We start from the raw sequence: 15,451 nt of genomic DNA, 5'->3' as shown, positions 1-15,451 counted from the left end.
ATTGATAGGAGGATAATCGATGGTGCCAGTGGAGGAGCTCTCATGAATAAGACTCCGAGAGAAGCTTGGAATTTGTTGAATGATATGGCCATGAATTCCCAACAATATGGACCAAGGGATGACGTGGATGTTAAGGAAGCTGCCGAGGTAAGTTCTTCTATACAACAACAAGTGAGTGAATTAACTATTTTTTTGAAAAAACTTGTTGTAGGAAATGCTCAAGTGAAGCCATGTGGAATTTGCACGAATGTTGCGCATCTTACCGATGGTTGTCCTATGTTGCTGGAGGGGGTGGAAGTGAATGTTGCAGGATTTGCACCAAGAAGGGCTTATGACCTATATTCGAATACATATAATCTGGGATGGAGAGACCACCCCAACTTTAGTTATGGGAATCATCAAGCCTATGGCCAGCAACAACCACCGGTTTTCCAATCATATGCACAACAACAACAAATGTCAATGCCGCAAGCTCCCATTCCTGGTAACTTCCTACTCCCTACATGATATGGTGAAATCAATTGCTTCTAATTTTTTACATTTTCAACAAGAGACAAGAACAAGGAATTAAAAACTTGGAAGATCAAATGTCTCAAGTTGTGAAAGAGGTGCGTGAAATGAAAGAAAGGGAGAAAGGCAAGCTACCGGCTCAAATCCACATGAACCTGAGCAATGTTAGGTCAATGGTCTTGCGAAGTGGTAAAGAGCTAGAAGGTCCGAAGGTTGTTGCACAAAAAGAGAAAACCAAATAGGAGATTGAGAAGGAGATCAACAAGAAGCGAACAAGTCAACTAATCAGGTGAATTCTAAACCTCCTACTTAATCCAATTTTAATATTACTCCATTTCCTCACAGATTAGCGAAACCGGCTAAAAACGACAAGGACAATGAGATCATGGAGATGTTTAAGAAAGCGGAGTTAAGCGTTCCTTTGCTTGACGCAATTATGCAAGTCCCTTTTTATGCCAAATTTCTGAGGAGCTTTGTACCAAGAAGAAGAATTTGAGAGGGGACGAAAATGTGCTAGCTAGAGAGACTGTGTCCGCCGTGGTGCAAAAGAAATTGCCACAAAAATGCAGAGATCTAGGTATGTTTATAGTCCCGTGCAAGATAGGTAAGATGGAAATCAAAAGAGCTATGCTAGATTTAGGTGCAGCTATAAATGCTATGCCTAAGTCAATTTTTAACTCTTGAACATTGGGCCTTTGAAAGAAACGGGGATAATAATTCAACTAGCCTATAGAACTAACGCTTACCCCGAAGGGATAATTGAGGATGTTCTTGTGCAAGTGAATGAGTTAATATTTCATGTTCATTTCTATGTTTTAGATATGCATGATGAAAATTTGCCTAATCATTCAACTATTCTGCTTGGACATCCTTTTATGTGTACTGCACACACAAAAATTGATGTTAGAACAGGGACACTTACCATGGAATTCGAAGGTGTTAAAGTTCATATCAATATTTTTGATGAATCGAATGATCCCGTAGAATCTCATGCTTTGTATTGTGTAGATGTCCTTGATCAAAATGTGCAGGAAGTCTTTGAAGTTGGAGAAAGAAGAAAATTGCAATTGCAAGAGTTTGAGGAGATTCAAAACAAAGCTTTCAAGAATGCGAGAATTTATAAAGGAAATAGTAAGAAATTTCATGATCCAAATATTTTGAGAAAATATTTTAAGGCTGGTCAAAAGGTTTTGTTTCATCATTCTCATCTTAAGATTTTTCTGGGTAAACATCGTTATCGTTGGATAGGTCCAGTTGTGGTAACTAATGTGTTTCCGTGTTGTACAGTTGAGATTCAAAGTTTTAGCACGAATAAAAGGTTTATTGTGAATAAACATCGTCTTAAGCCTTATTATGAAGGGTTCCAGAGCAAGGAAGTGGAATCCATAGCTCTTTTTGAGCCGCGTCATTAGCTTAAGAGACATTGTGTCGAGCCACCAACAATAAACAAAGACGCTTCTTGGTAGGCAACCCAAGTGTTCTAATTTTATTTTGTTTGCTTTGAGTTTTTGTTGTGTTCCTGAGTCAGTGTCATACTTTATATGTGGTGTTTTGATGCAGGTATAGTGTTCAGGGTGGAATACAGCAGAATGGACAAGGTTCGTAGACGTGACCACGCATCCAGTATGTTGTGATTGATGAGATGAATAAATTTTTAAAGAAATCAGAATATAAAACTTTCTTAGGCGTGATCACCCCTGATGAAGCCTTACATTCTGAAAAATTGCATAAAAAATGGTTTATTTTGGGAAATTATTAAATTTATTATTATTATTAAATTTATTATTCTTATTATATTTTTTATTATTATAAGTATTAAATTTATTATTAATATATTTATTATTATTTCTATAATAATAATTATTATTATATTCATTAAAGTCTAATTTTTTACTTCTATATTTATTATTATTACTATATTTATTATTCTTATTATAGTTATTATTATTATTACTATAATAATTATTATTACACCATTTAAACCCTAATATCTTTTTCTCTCTCTCATAAACAGCCGACGCCCCCTCGCTTCCGCTCTCTCAATTTTTCATCCCTTCCGGTTCACTAGACCCAGCAGATCATCGGTTCGCCGCAGAACTGCCGGACCAGCCAGACAATTCTCCGCGCGCAACAGCCTACATCAGTCACAGCCTCTCTTCCGGTTCGAACCACGGGTTCAGCCATCAGTCGGTCCGCACGTTCCCCGCATAGCCACGAGTCACCTTCGGTTTGATTTTCAGGGAGTTCTCCTACTTTTAATCCATATTGCATTCCCTTGGTTAACCTCTATCGATTATTGCCTAGAATATATATAAAATCAGTTGATGTGATAATTTAATTTTGGTGATTTTCTTAGAGTTCTTTGATCGGATTGATAAACGGATGCATATAGATGATTGTGAGAGATTATTGGGTGATTGAGATTGTTGATTAACATTTGAATGTTTGATTATGAAATTGTTCTCGATGTTGGAGTTTATTGTGGACTTGTTATTTAGTTGTTGAATTTTTTTGTGTGCAGGCACTATGTCTAAAGTGCGAGGGTCGGATTCCCTCATACTACTTCGACTAGTGCGAGCGTCGTCGGTCTATCTGTCAGTGACCGGTCGCCCCATCTATTCCAGAAAAGTTTCTTTTCTCTGTCTCTTTTGTTTTATCTTTATTGTTCCAATAGGGACATTGTCTCAATTAGGTGTGGGGGAGATTAGAACTTTTGATGTGATATAATGTCTTATTTTGATCACTTCTCTGCATGTCCTCTTGTATATTTTGAGCCGAGGTTGTTGTGACTACTTAGTTCATTAGAACCTTTCCGTGTTTGTTGATGAAGTTAGTTGATAAGTGTGTTTAGCCTTCTAACAAAGAACAATGAACCCTTGAGTGAGTTGTTTGAACCTTATTTGAGCAAATTCAACACATACATATCATATATGCTCAACTTTTCTTGGATTGTGTGAACATATGTTGTATTTGACTACCTAGAACTTGTTTGCTTATGCTTATTGACTCCGCGTTATTGAGAATTGATGGGGTTAAAATGATAACGCACTAGGATTACCCGTGTTGGCCTTAGTTTCATATATTCATCTATATTATCTCTTAGTGAACCAAGTTTGAGCTTAATGTTATTGTCTTATTTTTCTTAGTTTATATTTAAACCCAAGTCGATAAGCCTTTTATTGGATTAAGTCAAACGCTTACTTGAACCCATTGAAACTTGAGGGATTGTTCTTTGATTCATTACATTAGATTATTCAGAGTTGCATTCATTACACGATATTATTCCGAAGTTGTACTTGAAAGTATACATATTGTGGCACATTTATAAATTCATATATATTTTTGCCAAAAGTATCTAATTATCTAGCCCCTTTAAAATAAAAAAATAATAATAGAAAAGGGGCTGAAAAATAAAGAAAATAAAAGAAAAAAGAAATATTCCGAGTCCTTAAAAAAACAAAAAAAAAGAGGGCTCGTGAAAAAGAAAGAAAATATGTTCTAGTATTGCATTGATCATCGCTTATAAAGTATTGTGTTGTTTTTGTTCATTCATATATTCAACTTGCGCTCATTATGATGTGATGAATTGATAGATTAATTCATCGGTCTCATTAGCGGTTAAAATCCTCTTTCCTACCTCAAACATGGCCCCATTACAACCTTTAATTAAGACTTTTGATTATGAACATTAATTTCTTGATGAATTGTGGAGTTGATTTGATTTGATTGCAAGCCTATGGGATTCGTCGTTTACTTCATGTGCTTTGAGTGAATATAGCCTAAGCACTTGAGGGTGAGAGCTTTACTTATATACATTCCCTATTTGGTGAGGTTAGTTGACTTTTGCATGCTTTGAATCTAACAGAATTGATGACACGGCTAAATGATTTTTGCGCTAGTGAGTATTCCAATTTTTGGTTTGGACATATACTTGAGGACAAACATGGAATAGGTGTGGGGGAATTGATATTTGCTATATTTTGGGCAGGTTTTTTATGCAGAATTTTGTATATATACTTCTTACGGTGTGTTTTTTATTGTGTAATAGGTTTCGTGTAGTTGGCAAGTTTTGGGGTGTATTTGAGAGAAAAATGAGCGGAACGTATAAAGGCTTTAGGCGTGATCATGCAAGTACACAATGTGGAAAATATAAAAATTTACAAAAATACCATCCGAGCTAAATTGGTAATATAAAGATTATGTGGGGATTTAATTGTAAAGAAGACCTAATTAAAAAAAAAAAAAAAAAAATCATGAAATAGAGAATGAAAAGACACAATTTTGCAATTGAATATGGGAAGAGAAAAGGACTAATCCCCCTAAAAAATAATAATAATAATAATAAATAATTTTAAATATCTCTCCCTCTCTCTCCCCCCTCTCTCTTTCTCTTCTTCTCTTTCCCGTCGCGACGTCCTCACCTTTCTTCTTCTTCTTCTTCTTTCTCCCTCTTCTTCTTCCCTCCTTTTCTTTTCCCCATCCCAGTCTCCGCTGCACTACCAGACAGCCCGCGACGACAGCCATCCACTCGCCGCCTCCGACGCCGCGATCTGCACCGCCGTTGCGCGCCCTCGCCGAACCGCTTCACCGCGATTCCAGACCGGTTCCTCCGATTCCAGCCGGCCGAATCTTCCCCGTCTGCACCTCCTCTTCTTCAGCCGCTCCACAATCACTCCTGCTCCTGCGACTCAACCATCGTCGACAATCGCCGCCGTGAACCGCTGACCACTGCCCTAGTCCTTCATCCTTCGATTGAGTAATATTTTTCCATCTTCCTTTGATACAACACTTCCAGTTTTTAGGATAATTGTTGGATTAGTGAAATAGATATTGGGATTGAAAGTGTAGACTTTTGTTAGAATTCCTAGCCATCCAGTGTTTTGTGATTTTGGTTCTATGCTTCATTGTTTATTGCTGATTGTGGCTTGTTAAACATCTGGTTAGGCTTTGATTTGTTCGATTCTAGTTGGGATACTCTGCCTTGAATTTATTATATTGGTGCTCTTCTAAACTGCATTTGAACTCGATTTGTTAAAATCCCAACATGCAGCTCTATGTTCTTGTTATTTCAGTCGATCGGTGTGTAATGATTTTTTATTTCTTTGGCAAATTGGGAACCTTAGGCATTGTGTGGGTTGATCATAGATTAAGTGATTCAATTTCTTCTATTGAAAATTTTGTTTTGGTTGTTGTGATTGCTTTTTTTGTTCAGTAAGTGCATTACTTTGTTTGGATACATTGTTGCGTTTGGCTAATCCTTTTGCAAGGATAAACTTCAAGCCTCCCTAGAAATGGTGCACGATCAAATGAAGAGGCGTTGGCAAAGCTCGAAACTGCTCTACCCCCTTACGGACTTCATTTGAGTCCCTCTCTTATTTTACTTCTTTTTATATTGAGGACAATGCATACTTCATTTGGGCAAATTTTTCCATTTTTTGCTACTTTTATGCCTGATTCGCTATTCTTTCACATGTTTTTTATATTATTCTGAAGTGAGTCAAAGGTTATTTGTGTGATAGGTTTGTCTAGCATGACTAATGGCATTTGATTGGTGATATGTTGAGTCAAGTCGGCGTTTGAACCCTGTGAGATTTGAGCCTTTGTTCCAAAAGTTATATTAGAAAATAAATTATATATATTCAAGCTCTTGGAAATTTCTTTCTTGTGAGATATATAGTGTTCAATTAGATGACCTAGAACTTGAGTAATTATGCATGTTGAACTTGTAACTATCGAGTCTTGTGTTTTGAAAATGATAAGGGATTAGGTAACCCCATTAAGCACCCAGCACAATATATTCCCCTAGTTAGCCAATTTGAGCTTTCTTAGCCTTTTTTTCCCTTTTATAATAAATTGTCTTTTAGCCCCATTCCCTTCTCCGATTTGAACCCTATGTTAGAAAGAATTATTTAAGTCCATGTTGTGATGCACTTTATTTCTTCGGCTCTAGTTAGAAACAAAATTTGGGTACGAATAAGTCATGGTATGCAGAAATAATTATGGGCAGTGAAATTTATATAAAGGAAAATGCCAAAAACAAATTAAAAAAAATACAAAAATACAGAAAAAAAAATAAAATAAGAAAGAAAAAAAGAAAAATAATCATCTTGATGAAGTATTGTTATATAATTACGTTATTGAAGTTTGGGTAGTGAATAAAATAAGGGTTTCATTGTTATGCAGAATTTTTTTTTCATGTGTAAGCATCGTGTTCATTTCTGACATACCATAGCCTTTGTATGTCTTTTTTTCTTTCCCTGACCATAAGCCTCGCTACAACCCTTATTGAAAGTCCATTTGATTCTTTATGTTAGATTTGAATATTTTAAGCAAAGGAGATTTGATTTTTACTCAAGCCTATAGGATAATCTTTTGTTGCTCTACCTGAGTGTTGAGCCAATTATACACTTATTTCTTCAGAGAGCATGTGCGTATACACTTTATCTTGTGAGGTTGACTTGACTTGAAGTGTTGAAGTTCGAATTGAAATGGTTGTGTTGGATTCTCTTGTCATATTGAGTCGTCTGCGATTTCTTTGGCTTATTTGGAATCTATGCTTGAGGGCAACATGATCTATGTGTGGGGAGAATTGATAGCTAAAAATCGCATGCGTTTTATGTTCATATCATATGTGATATTTGATTGATTTTGATTGGATTCTACCTAATTTATGTGCGTATTGTTTATTTCTGACATGCAGGAAAGAAAAGACAAATTTGGTGAATTTGGAGAAAAAAAAAAAAATCAACATTGGACAATGAAGTTAGTCATGACTATGACTAACCACACCCTCGTGACATGAGAATTTAATTAAAGACCCAAAAGCCAAGCTACAAATAACTAGAGCAAAAATTAAATAAAATGAGGTGGAGTCACACGCAGACACGAGGAAGATGGCAAGAGCAGATACGCACAAGGGCAGAAGACTAACAAACTCATAAATTGCACATGAGCAAATCGACAGAAAAGATTTCCCCTCTTACTATGACTTTATCTTTCTCTATTGTTCTTTGTTATTTGATTATGAAGTAGATATTTTTTCTGATATGAATGATAATAATGTTTTGGTTCTTATGTTTTGGAGATTCTTTATTTACTTTATAAAAGTTCTTTTTATTATCAATATTTGTTTAATCCTGAAAATAATGATTGTGATTGTTAGATTGATTGGATATTTTGGTACCGATATTTAAATTAGTCTGATAATCTAAAGTCAATTCAGGTAGGATATTCGTAATTCTATTCGCACTTGAATAGGTGACAACCAGATTGAATAGTTCATTCCCGAGGGTTAGACAATCAAATCTAATTGCTTCTCTTAGGTAGTAATTGTTTTGAATTGGGTTTTTCTAAATTAGAATGCGATTAGGCAATATTTCTTATGGGCACACCTAGGTTTATTAGCTTAATTAGGGGCAGTTAACGGTCGTATCTTAATTACCTACACTGTAAGGAAAAATTGGTTGTCGGAGCTTGTTGATAACTATAACGGCGCGACCGGTCACAGATTCTAGGTAGTTCAATGTAGTTAAGTATGTGAGAGCCTTTTCGACCTGCTTAGCTTCTGTTCTGAATTCGATTCTGGTTAAAGAGAGGTAACAGAAGAGTAAACCACTAATGGGACAAAATTTAGAATAATTAAAAGCGCATAGGCGCTTGTCTATTGGGTCACAGAAATGTCTAGTGACAGTAGCATTTCTTGCTTATAATGTTTTAAATATATGTGTCATTGAAGTCTTGTTGTAAATCCCTTAAGGTCAAGTATCAGCAATTTAAGATTTTGTGTTAATCAATTCATACAATTACATGCCTTTCTCCTGTCACTTACGTGGTTATATGTATATGTTTTCACTTATTCACTAACATCACTCGCTCGCTTCATCCATGTATTTCTAGCCATTAAGGAATGCACAGATCACATACAACATTTTATGTACACTCCTATCGTTCGCTCCTATTAATATAGATATATACCGCTCTTATTTCATCCATTCACTTCCGCTCACCAACCGCTCTCGCTGCAGCCATCGCTCATTCGCTTTTGCTCACCAACTGCGCATCTTTACTTACTTTCTTTAAATTCCATTCTAGTGTATTTTTGTTCTTGGCTCATGCACAAGTGAGCCACTTACCTGCTTTCCCGTTGCGTTTCATTAGTATAATTTCTTGATTTAATTTCACGACTTAAAAACCTTATGTTCGACCTGAAAATTCACTAGTAAAAAGATTATAATCTCATATGTTTATTATATAATCTCATTTAATTTCTCAATTTCTTTTCAATATGTTTATTATACAATCTTATTTGTTCTAAAAATTAATAATTGCTATATAATAAATAAAATATTGGTAAGTATATATATATGTATGTATATATTAGTATTATAATATAATAGAGAGAAAATGTATAGTAGAGAGGGAGAGCCGTATAGTAGAGAAGGAGAGCCGGATGAGAGGTGAGAGAATGAGTGAATTGATTGTCTATTGCATTAATTGAGTGAACGCATGTGTATTTATAAGAAAATGAAAGATACAATAAAGACCACGTAGCATCCACATATTAATTACACCATATACATGTGTATACTACGTAGTGTACAACACTCCCCTTTGGATGCTTTATACAAAGAATGTGCCTCTTTGAAACCTTACTATGAAAAATCCCTCTGAGAAAAAATAATAGTGAAGGAAAAAAAGTAAATCATTTTTATATTAATGTGCTCCCCCTGTTTTGGACTTTATTTGATGTCTTTCATCCGACGCATTTCAATTTCTTGTACCGATTTGTTGAATATTGCAATCGGTAGCGCCTTTGTGAATAAATCTGCAAAATTTTCAGATGATCGAATTTGTTGCACATTAATTTCACTACTTTTATGAAGATCGTGAGCGAAAAAAAAACTTCGGAGATATGTGCTTTGTCCGATCGCCTTTAATATATTCTCTTTTTAATTAAGCTATACAAGCTGCATTATCTTCAAGTAATATTGTAGGAGGTAATATATCATCGGTAATCAAGCCACAATTTTTCTGAATATGGAAAGTCATAGATCTCAACCAAACGTATTCACGACTGGCTTCGTGAATTTCTAAAACCTCAGCATGGTTTGAAGAAGTAGCTGTTATCGTATGTTTAGCAGATCTCCAAGAGATTGCAGTTCCACCACAAGTAAATAAATAACTAATTTGAGATTTTGCTTTGTATGGATTAGACAGATAACCAGAATCAGCATAACCAATCAATTTAGTTCGAGATTCAATCGGATTTAGGGTTTAGGGAAGATAACGAAAAATGTGCTTAATACCATTCCAATGGCGCTTTGTGAGGGATGCGCTAAACCTGGCCAGTACATTTACTAAAAAAGATATATCTGACCTGGTACAATTTGTAAGGTATATTAATGTGCCAATAGCACTGAGATATTGTACCTCGGGGTCAAGTATTTCTTCATTTTCTTCTCTTGGCCTAAATGGATCTTTACTGGGATCAAGGGATCTGACCATCATTCGTGTACTCAGAGAGTGAGATTTATATATATATAATTGTTTTAATACCTTTTGGGTATATATGGGTTGATGAATAAATATCTCATTATTAACATGATCCACTTGTAATCCCAGACAATATTTTTTCTTTCCAAAGTCTTTGATCTCAAAATTTTTCTTTAAATATTCAACTGTAATTTGGATCTCTTCAGAAGTTCCAATTAAATTGACATCATCAACATATATTGCAATAATGACAAAATTTGATCCATTTTTCTTGATAAAGACGCATGAGCATATTGGATCATTAGTATAACCTTCTTTTATTAAACATTCGTTGAGACGGTTATACCACATTTTCCCTGATTATTTAAATCCATACAATGACTTTTTCAATTTGATGAAATATGATTTCCTTGGGTATAATTTGTATGCTTCAGGCATATTGAATCCCTAAGGAACTTCCATATAATTATCAGTATCCAAGGAGCCATAAAGATATGTAGTAACTACGTCTAAAAGACGCATATTGAGCTTTTTTTGCACTGCTAGGCTCACAAGGTATCTAAATATTATTCCATCAACAACCGGAGAGTATGTTTTATCAAAACCTACTCCAAGTCTTTGTGAGAATCCCTGAGCCACAAGACGGGCTTTATATCTCACAATTTCATTATATTCATTTCTTTTTCGTACAAACATCCATTTGTATCCAACTGTTTTATACCATCTGGTGTATGAAAAATTGGTCTGAAGACCTCTCTTTTGTTTAATGACTCAAGCTCTGATTGAATCGCATGTTCCCATTTTGGCCGGTCATTTCTTTGCCGACATTCATGAACCAATTTTGGCTCTGGATCCTCATTTTCTTCCATTATATCAAACGCTAAACTGTATGCAAAGGCATTATCAATAATTTTGCTTCTTTACGGTTCCAATATTTTCTTAAAGTAACATAGTTGATTGAGTTTTCAATAATCTCATCATGTTCTTCAAGATCGTGCTTTTCTGGAGCAATTATTTCAGGGTTGACTTCCTCATTAGATTGAGGTTTATCAATGTCATTCCTGATATTTTCATGATTATCATTATTTATTCCTCTTTTCTTTCGAGAATGTTTATCTTTGGAACCGAGTGGTCTACCACGCTTTAAACGTGTCTCTAATTCATTAGCACTTGCAATTTGTCCATCAGGGACAATTAATATAGTCGGGGCATCAACAGCTTGGATATATGATCGAGTGACTTTGCTCGAGTCATTGAAAGCATCCGGTAACTGATTTGTAATATTTTGCAAATGTATAATGCGTTGAACTTCTAGTTCACACTACTTTGTACAAAGATCACAAAACTTCAATGGGTTTTTCCAAATAATATCCCTTTTCAGTTCATTTCTATCTCCCCCTAATGTCAGAAAATATGATTCGTCAAAATGACAATCTGCAAGGCTTGCAGTGAATAAATCACCCGTCATAGGTTCAAGATATTTTATAATTGACAGCGATTCACATCCGACATAAATGCCCAATCTACGTTGAGGACCCATTTTTGTACGTTTGGGGGTGGAATATGGACATAAACAGCATACCCAAAAATACGTAGATGGGATATATTTAGTTCGTAACCAAATACTAATTGCATTAAGGAATAACTATGATAGCTTGTCGGCCTCATTCTTATAGTGTTCCTGTATGTAAGATTACATGCCCCCAAACTGATACGGGCAACATAGACCTCATCAGTAATGGTCTAGAAATCAATTGCAATCTTTTAATAAGTGATTCTTCCAGGCCATTTTGTGTATGAACATGAGCAACTGGGTGTTCTACATTAATTTCAATCGACATGCAATAATCGCCAAATACATTCGATGAATATTCATCAGCATTATCCAGACGTATAGTCTTAATTGGATTATCAGGGAATCGTGCTCGTAATTTAATAATTTGGGCAAGTAATCTCGCAAATATCATATTGCGAGTAGATAGTAAACAAACATGTGACCATCTGGTATATGCATCAATAAGCACCATAAAATATTTAAATGGCCAACACGGTGGGTCTATTGGTCCACATATATTCCCATGTATTCTTTCAAAAAATATAGGTGATTCAATACCTACTTTAGTTGGCGATGGCCTGGTTATCAATTTTCCCTAAGTGCAGGTAACACAAGTTAACTCATTTGAGTTTAACATTTTCTGACCTTTTAATGAATGGTCATGCGAATTCTCAATTATTCGCCTCATCATTATACTGTCAGGATGCCCAAGGCGGTCATGCCATATTTGAAAATCGGTAGTCTTTTGATTTACGTGGGGTGTGTTTCAAAAACACCTAATTTGGCATAATATAAGCCAATAAAGAGTGAAGGTAATCTTTCGATGATGCATTTCATTTTATCAATGATATTGGTGATCAATAAAAATTCACCATCGGTATCACTCATAGTTTCAATGTGATAACCATTTTTCCGAATGTCATGAAAGCTCAGTAAATTTTTTCGAGCTTTAGTGGCCAACAATGCATATTGTATCACAATTTTCGTCCCCACGGGGAGAAATATAATGGCTTCTCCAGAGCCTTCAATTAATTTTGCACTGCCACTTATAGTATTGACATTCATTCTTTTCCTTTTTCAAATGGGAGAAATATTTTTCGTGTTTCAATATAGTATGTGTCGTTGCACTGTCAATGAATTTTGATTGGCATTCATTTAACCTTCAAATATAAATAAACGTAGTATTAATAAAGGCAAATATAAGTATTATAAAATGCATTAAAAAAAGGTAATATGCGATAATTTAAATATTACAAAATATAAAATAGCATAATATAAAATGACATAGTATGTCTGTCACTGGGGATTTGTTGGATCTACGACAAAATCCGATATATTAAGATGCGTCGTGTCGTAATATAGAAGATCATCATTAGGGTCGTCATCGTTATCAACATGATTAGTCTCGACCTCCTTCTCCTTTTTATGCAGTGAGGCTTGATAAAGATTGGCTAGGTGTCTGGCTGTTCTGCAGGTATTGGCCCAATGGCTTTCAATGCCACACCGATTACAAATGCCGATTTAGCTTTTTCTCTATTTAGCCTTTTCGGCTATATCCCCATATTGGGGTTTACTCTGCTTCCTGTTAATATCAAAACCGCGGTGATTGTAAGGGGTATATCGACCGCATTGACTCTCACGACCGCGACCACGTCCACGGCCTCTACCACGTCCTCGGCCTTGTTCAGAAAATGTCAAGTTCGCTTCAGGGAACAAACTGGAACTAGTGGGCCGGGACTGATGATTATTCATCAGTAACTCATTATTTTGCTCGGCTAATAAAAGACATGCTATGAGCTGTGAGTACTTTTGAAAGTTTTTCTCACGATACAGTTATTGCAGCACAACATTAGAAGCATGGAAAGTAGAGAGAGTCTTTTCCAATTTATCATTCTCAGTAACATTTTCTCTGCGGAGTTTTAACTGAGATGTAATCTGATGGATAGCAGGTTGTACTCTGTAACAGTTTTAATATCCTGCAACTGCAGGTTAAGCCAATTATGTTGTGCTTTCGGGACAGTGATATATTTCTAGTGTCTAAATCTCTCCATCAATTCATTCCACAAATCAAGTGGATCTTTCACCGTCAAATATGCGATAATGCAAGAGTATAATCTCATTTGTTTATTATATAATCTCATTTAATTTCACAATTTCTTTTCAATATGTTTATTATACAATCTCATTTGTTCTAAAAATTAATAATTGTTATATAATAAATAAAATATTGGTAAGTATAGATATATGTATGTATATATTAGTGTAGTATCTATATTCATGTATTATAATATAATAGAGACAAAATGTATACGAGAGAGAGAGGGATGAGAGGTGAGAGAATGAGTGAATCGATTGTCTCTTGCATTAATTGAATGAACGCATGTGTATTTATAGCAAATGAAAGAAACAATAAAGACCACGTAGCATCCATATATTAATTATACCTTATACATCTGTATACTACGCAGTGTACAATAATAATACATTTGTAATATAAAACACTATATCTACAACTATTTACCTAAAAAAATAAACAAGAAAAAAGGTAAAATAATCTTAAAACCCTAATTATTCAAGTTTTTCTTTTCTAAAATATCAAATTAAACAATTATTTTATCTTTTTTATATTATATTATAAATTTATTTTACATTCAAAGGATTACATCAATCTCTACTTATATCACATCAAACAACCATTCAAATTTAATTTTTTACTATTCAAAAATCCAAATCCCAAAACTAAAACCTACAAACAAACACTGGGTAACAAATACTATCCTAAATATTGAGACACTCCAAAGAAATCTGTCTTTCATACTTGAGTTGGTTGTGAAAGTTTGCTATGAAGGCTTCAGCCCTCCGGTCAACGTCAATGTCGACGTCGTATTCCGGCCAACGGCGCATTGCACGGCGGAGACGGCGACTTCTTCTCCAACTCGACTCAGTGGATCCATGATCATGGCACAAATCTAGGCCATCAATATCATCATAATCGTCATCATCCTCGGCCACATAGGCTCTCAATCCCGGCCTGTCGCCAAAGCTCAACCTTCTCGTCGTCGATCTCCCGGAAATCGCCGTCGCCGCCGCCACTCTCCAATTGTTGTAAGCCAAGTTTAGGAGAATCTTGATCTTCTTGATGGCCATTTTTAGTTTCTGCATCACCTCCCCTTTGATCGCTTGCATGATGTCTTAGGAAATAATTAAGTGTCATGATATGATCATTGATATATATATATATATATAGAGAGAGAGAGAGAGAGAGAGAGAGAGAGAAAAAAAAGAAGCGTGGAGAGAAGGAGAAGCGTGTGAATTGCGAGGGAAGGAAATAGACAACAAAGTGTGTATTTATATACTTAGCTGCCGCGTCTGTTCCAAAGGAACTTTGAGTTTTTTAAATATTTGTATTTTAATAATTTAAGGTTTTATATATATATACATATGTTCCAAAAGTATTATTCCATCAGTCCGACATAATATGAGCGTATTATCATTAGGAGAATTTAGGTAAAATATAATTAGTAAGTAATTAAAAAATTTATTAATTAATAAAAATAATTATAAATTAAAATTAAAATAATTAAATAGTTTAATTAAGATTAAAAAAATTATAAAATTTAGAATTTAAAATGTGATTAAAGTGTTCAATTATTTTTCTAAAAAGAAAATTGACAAATTATATGAGACAAAAAAAAATAAAAAATATGAAGAAATTATTTGGGACGGAGAGAGTAGTTTATATGGAGAGAGTAGTTTATATTGTGTTTAATGAATATTATGTTTTAGTGATTTAAAGTTCCATGCATTCCGATCCAAAGGAATTCGCTATTGCGGGTTTATTGAAAATTCTAGTATTTTAATAATTTGAAAACATGGATGTCTTCATCTAATCAT

At 34.7% G+C, this 15,451-nt stretch overlaps 1 protein-coding gene and 1 long non-coding RNA gene across 2 annotated transcripts; one reads left to right on the top strand and one right to left on the bottom strand.

The window, feature by feature from the left end:
• The first annotated feature begins 4,887 nt into the window (after positions 1-4,887).
• LOC127264177 (uncharacterized) lies at positions 4,888-7,629 on the top strand. The gene is made up of 2 exons (XR_007841636.1): positions 4,888-5,266; positions 7,211-7,629. It is a non-coding gene; the product is annotated as an uncharacterized LOC127264177 (long non-coding RNA).
• Positions 7,630-14,179: 6,550 nt separating this feature from the next.
• Positions 14,180-14,782, bottom strand: LOC127264041 (uncharacterized). Its single transcript, XM_051293379.1, has one exon. The coding sequence runs from the start codon at positions 14,741-14,743 to the stop codon at positions 14,336-14,338; it is 408 nt and encodes a 135-aa protein (XP_051149336.1). The 5' UTR covers positions 14,744-14,782; the 3' UTR covers positions 14,180-14,335.
• Between the last annotated feature and the right edge of the window lie 669 nt (positions 14,783-15,451).

Source organism: Andrographis paniculata, unplaced genomic scaffold (assembly GCF_009805555.1).
Source record: "Andrographis paniculata isolate CXL003 unplaced genomic scaffold, ASM980555v1 Contig69END, whole genome shotgun sequence".
In the NCBI taxonomy this organism is placed as follows: domain Eukaryota; kingdom Viridiplantae; phylum Streptophyta; class Magnoliopsida; order Lamiales; family Acanthaceae; genus Andrographis; species Andrographis paniculata.
This window is presented reverse-complemented; position numbering and strand designations above follow the sequence as displayed.

Coding starts and splice junctions, on each gene's coding strand:
- LOC127264041 (XM_051293379.1), bottom strand. CDS start 14,743: ATGCAAGCGATCAAAGGGGAGGTGATGCAGAAACTAAAAATGGCCATC.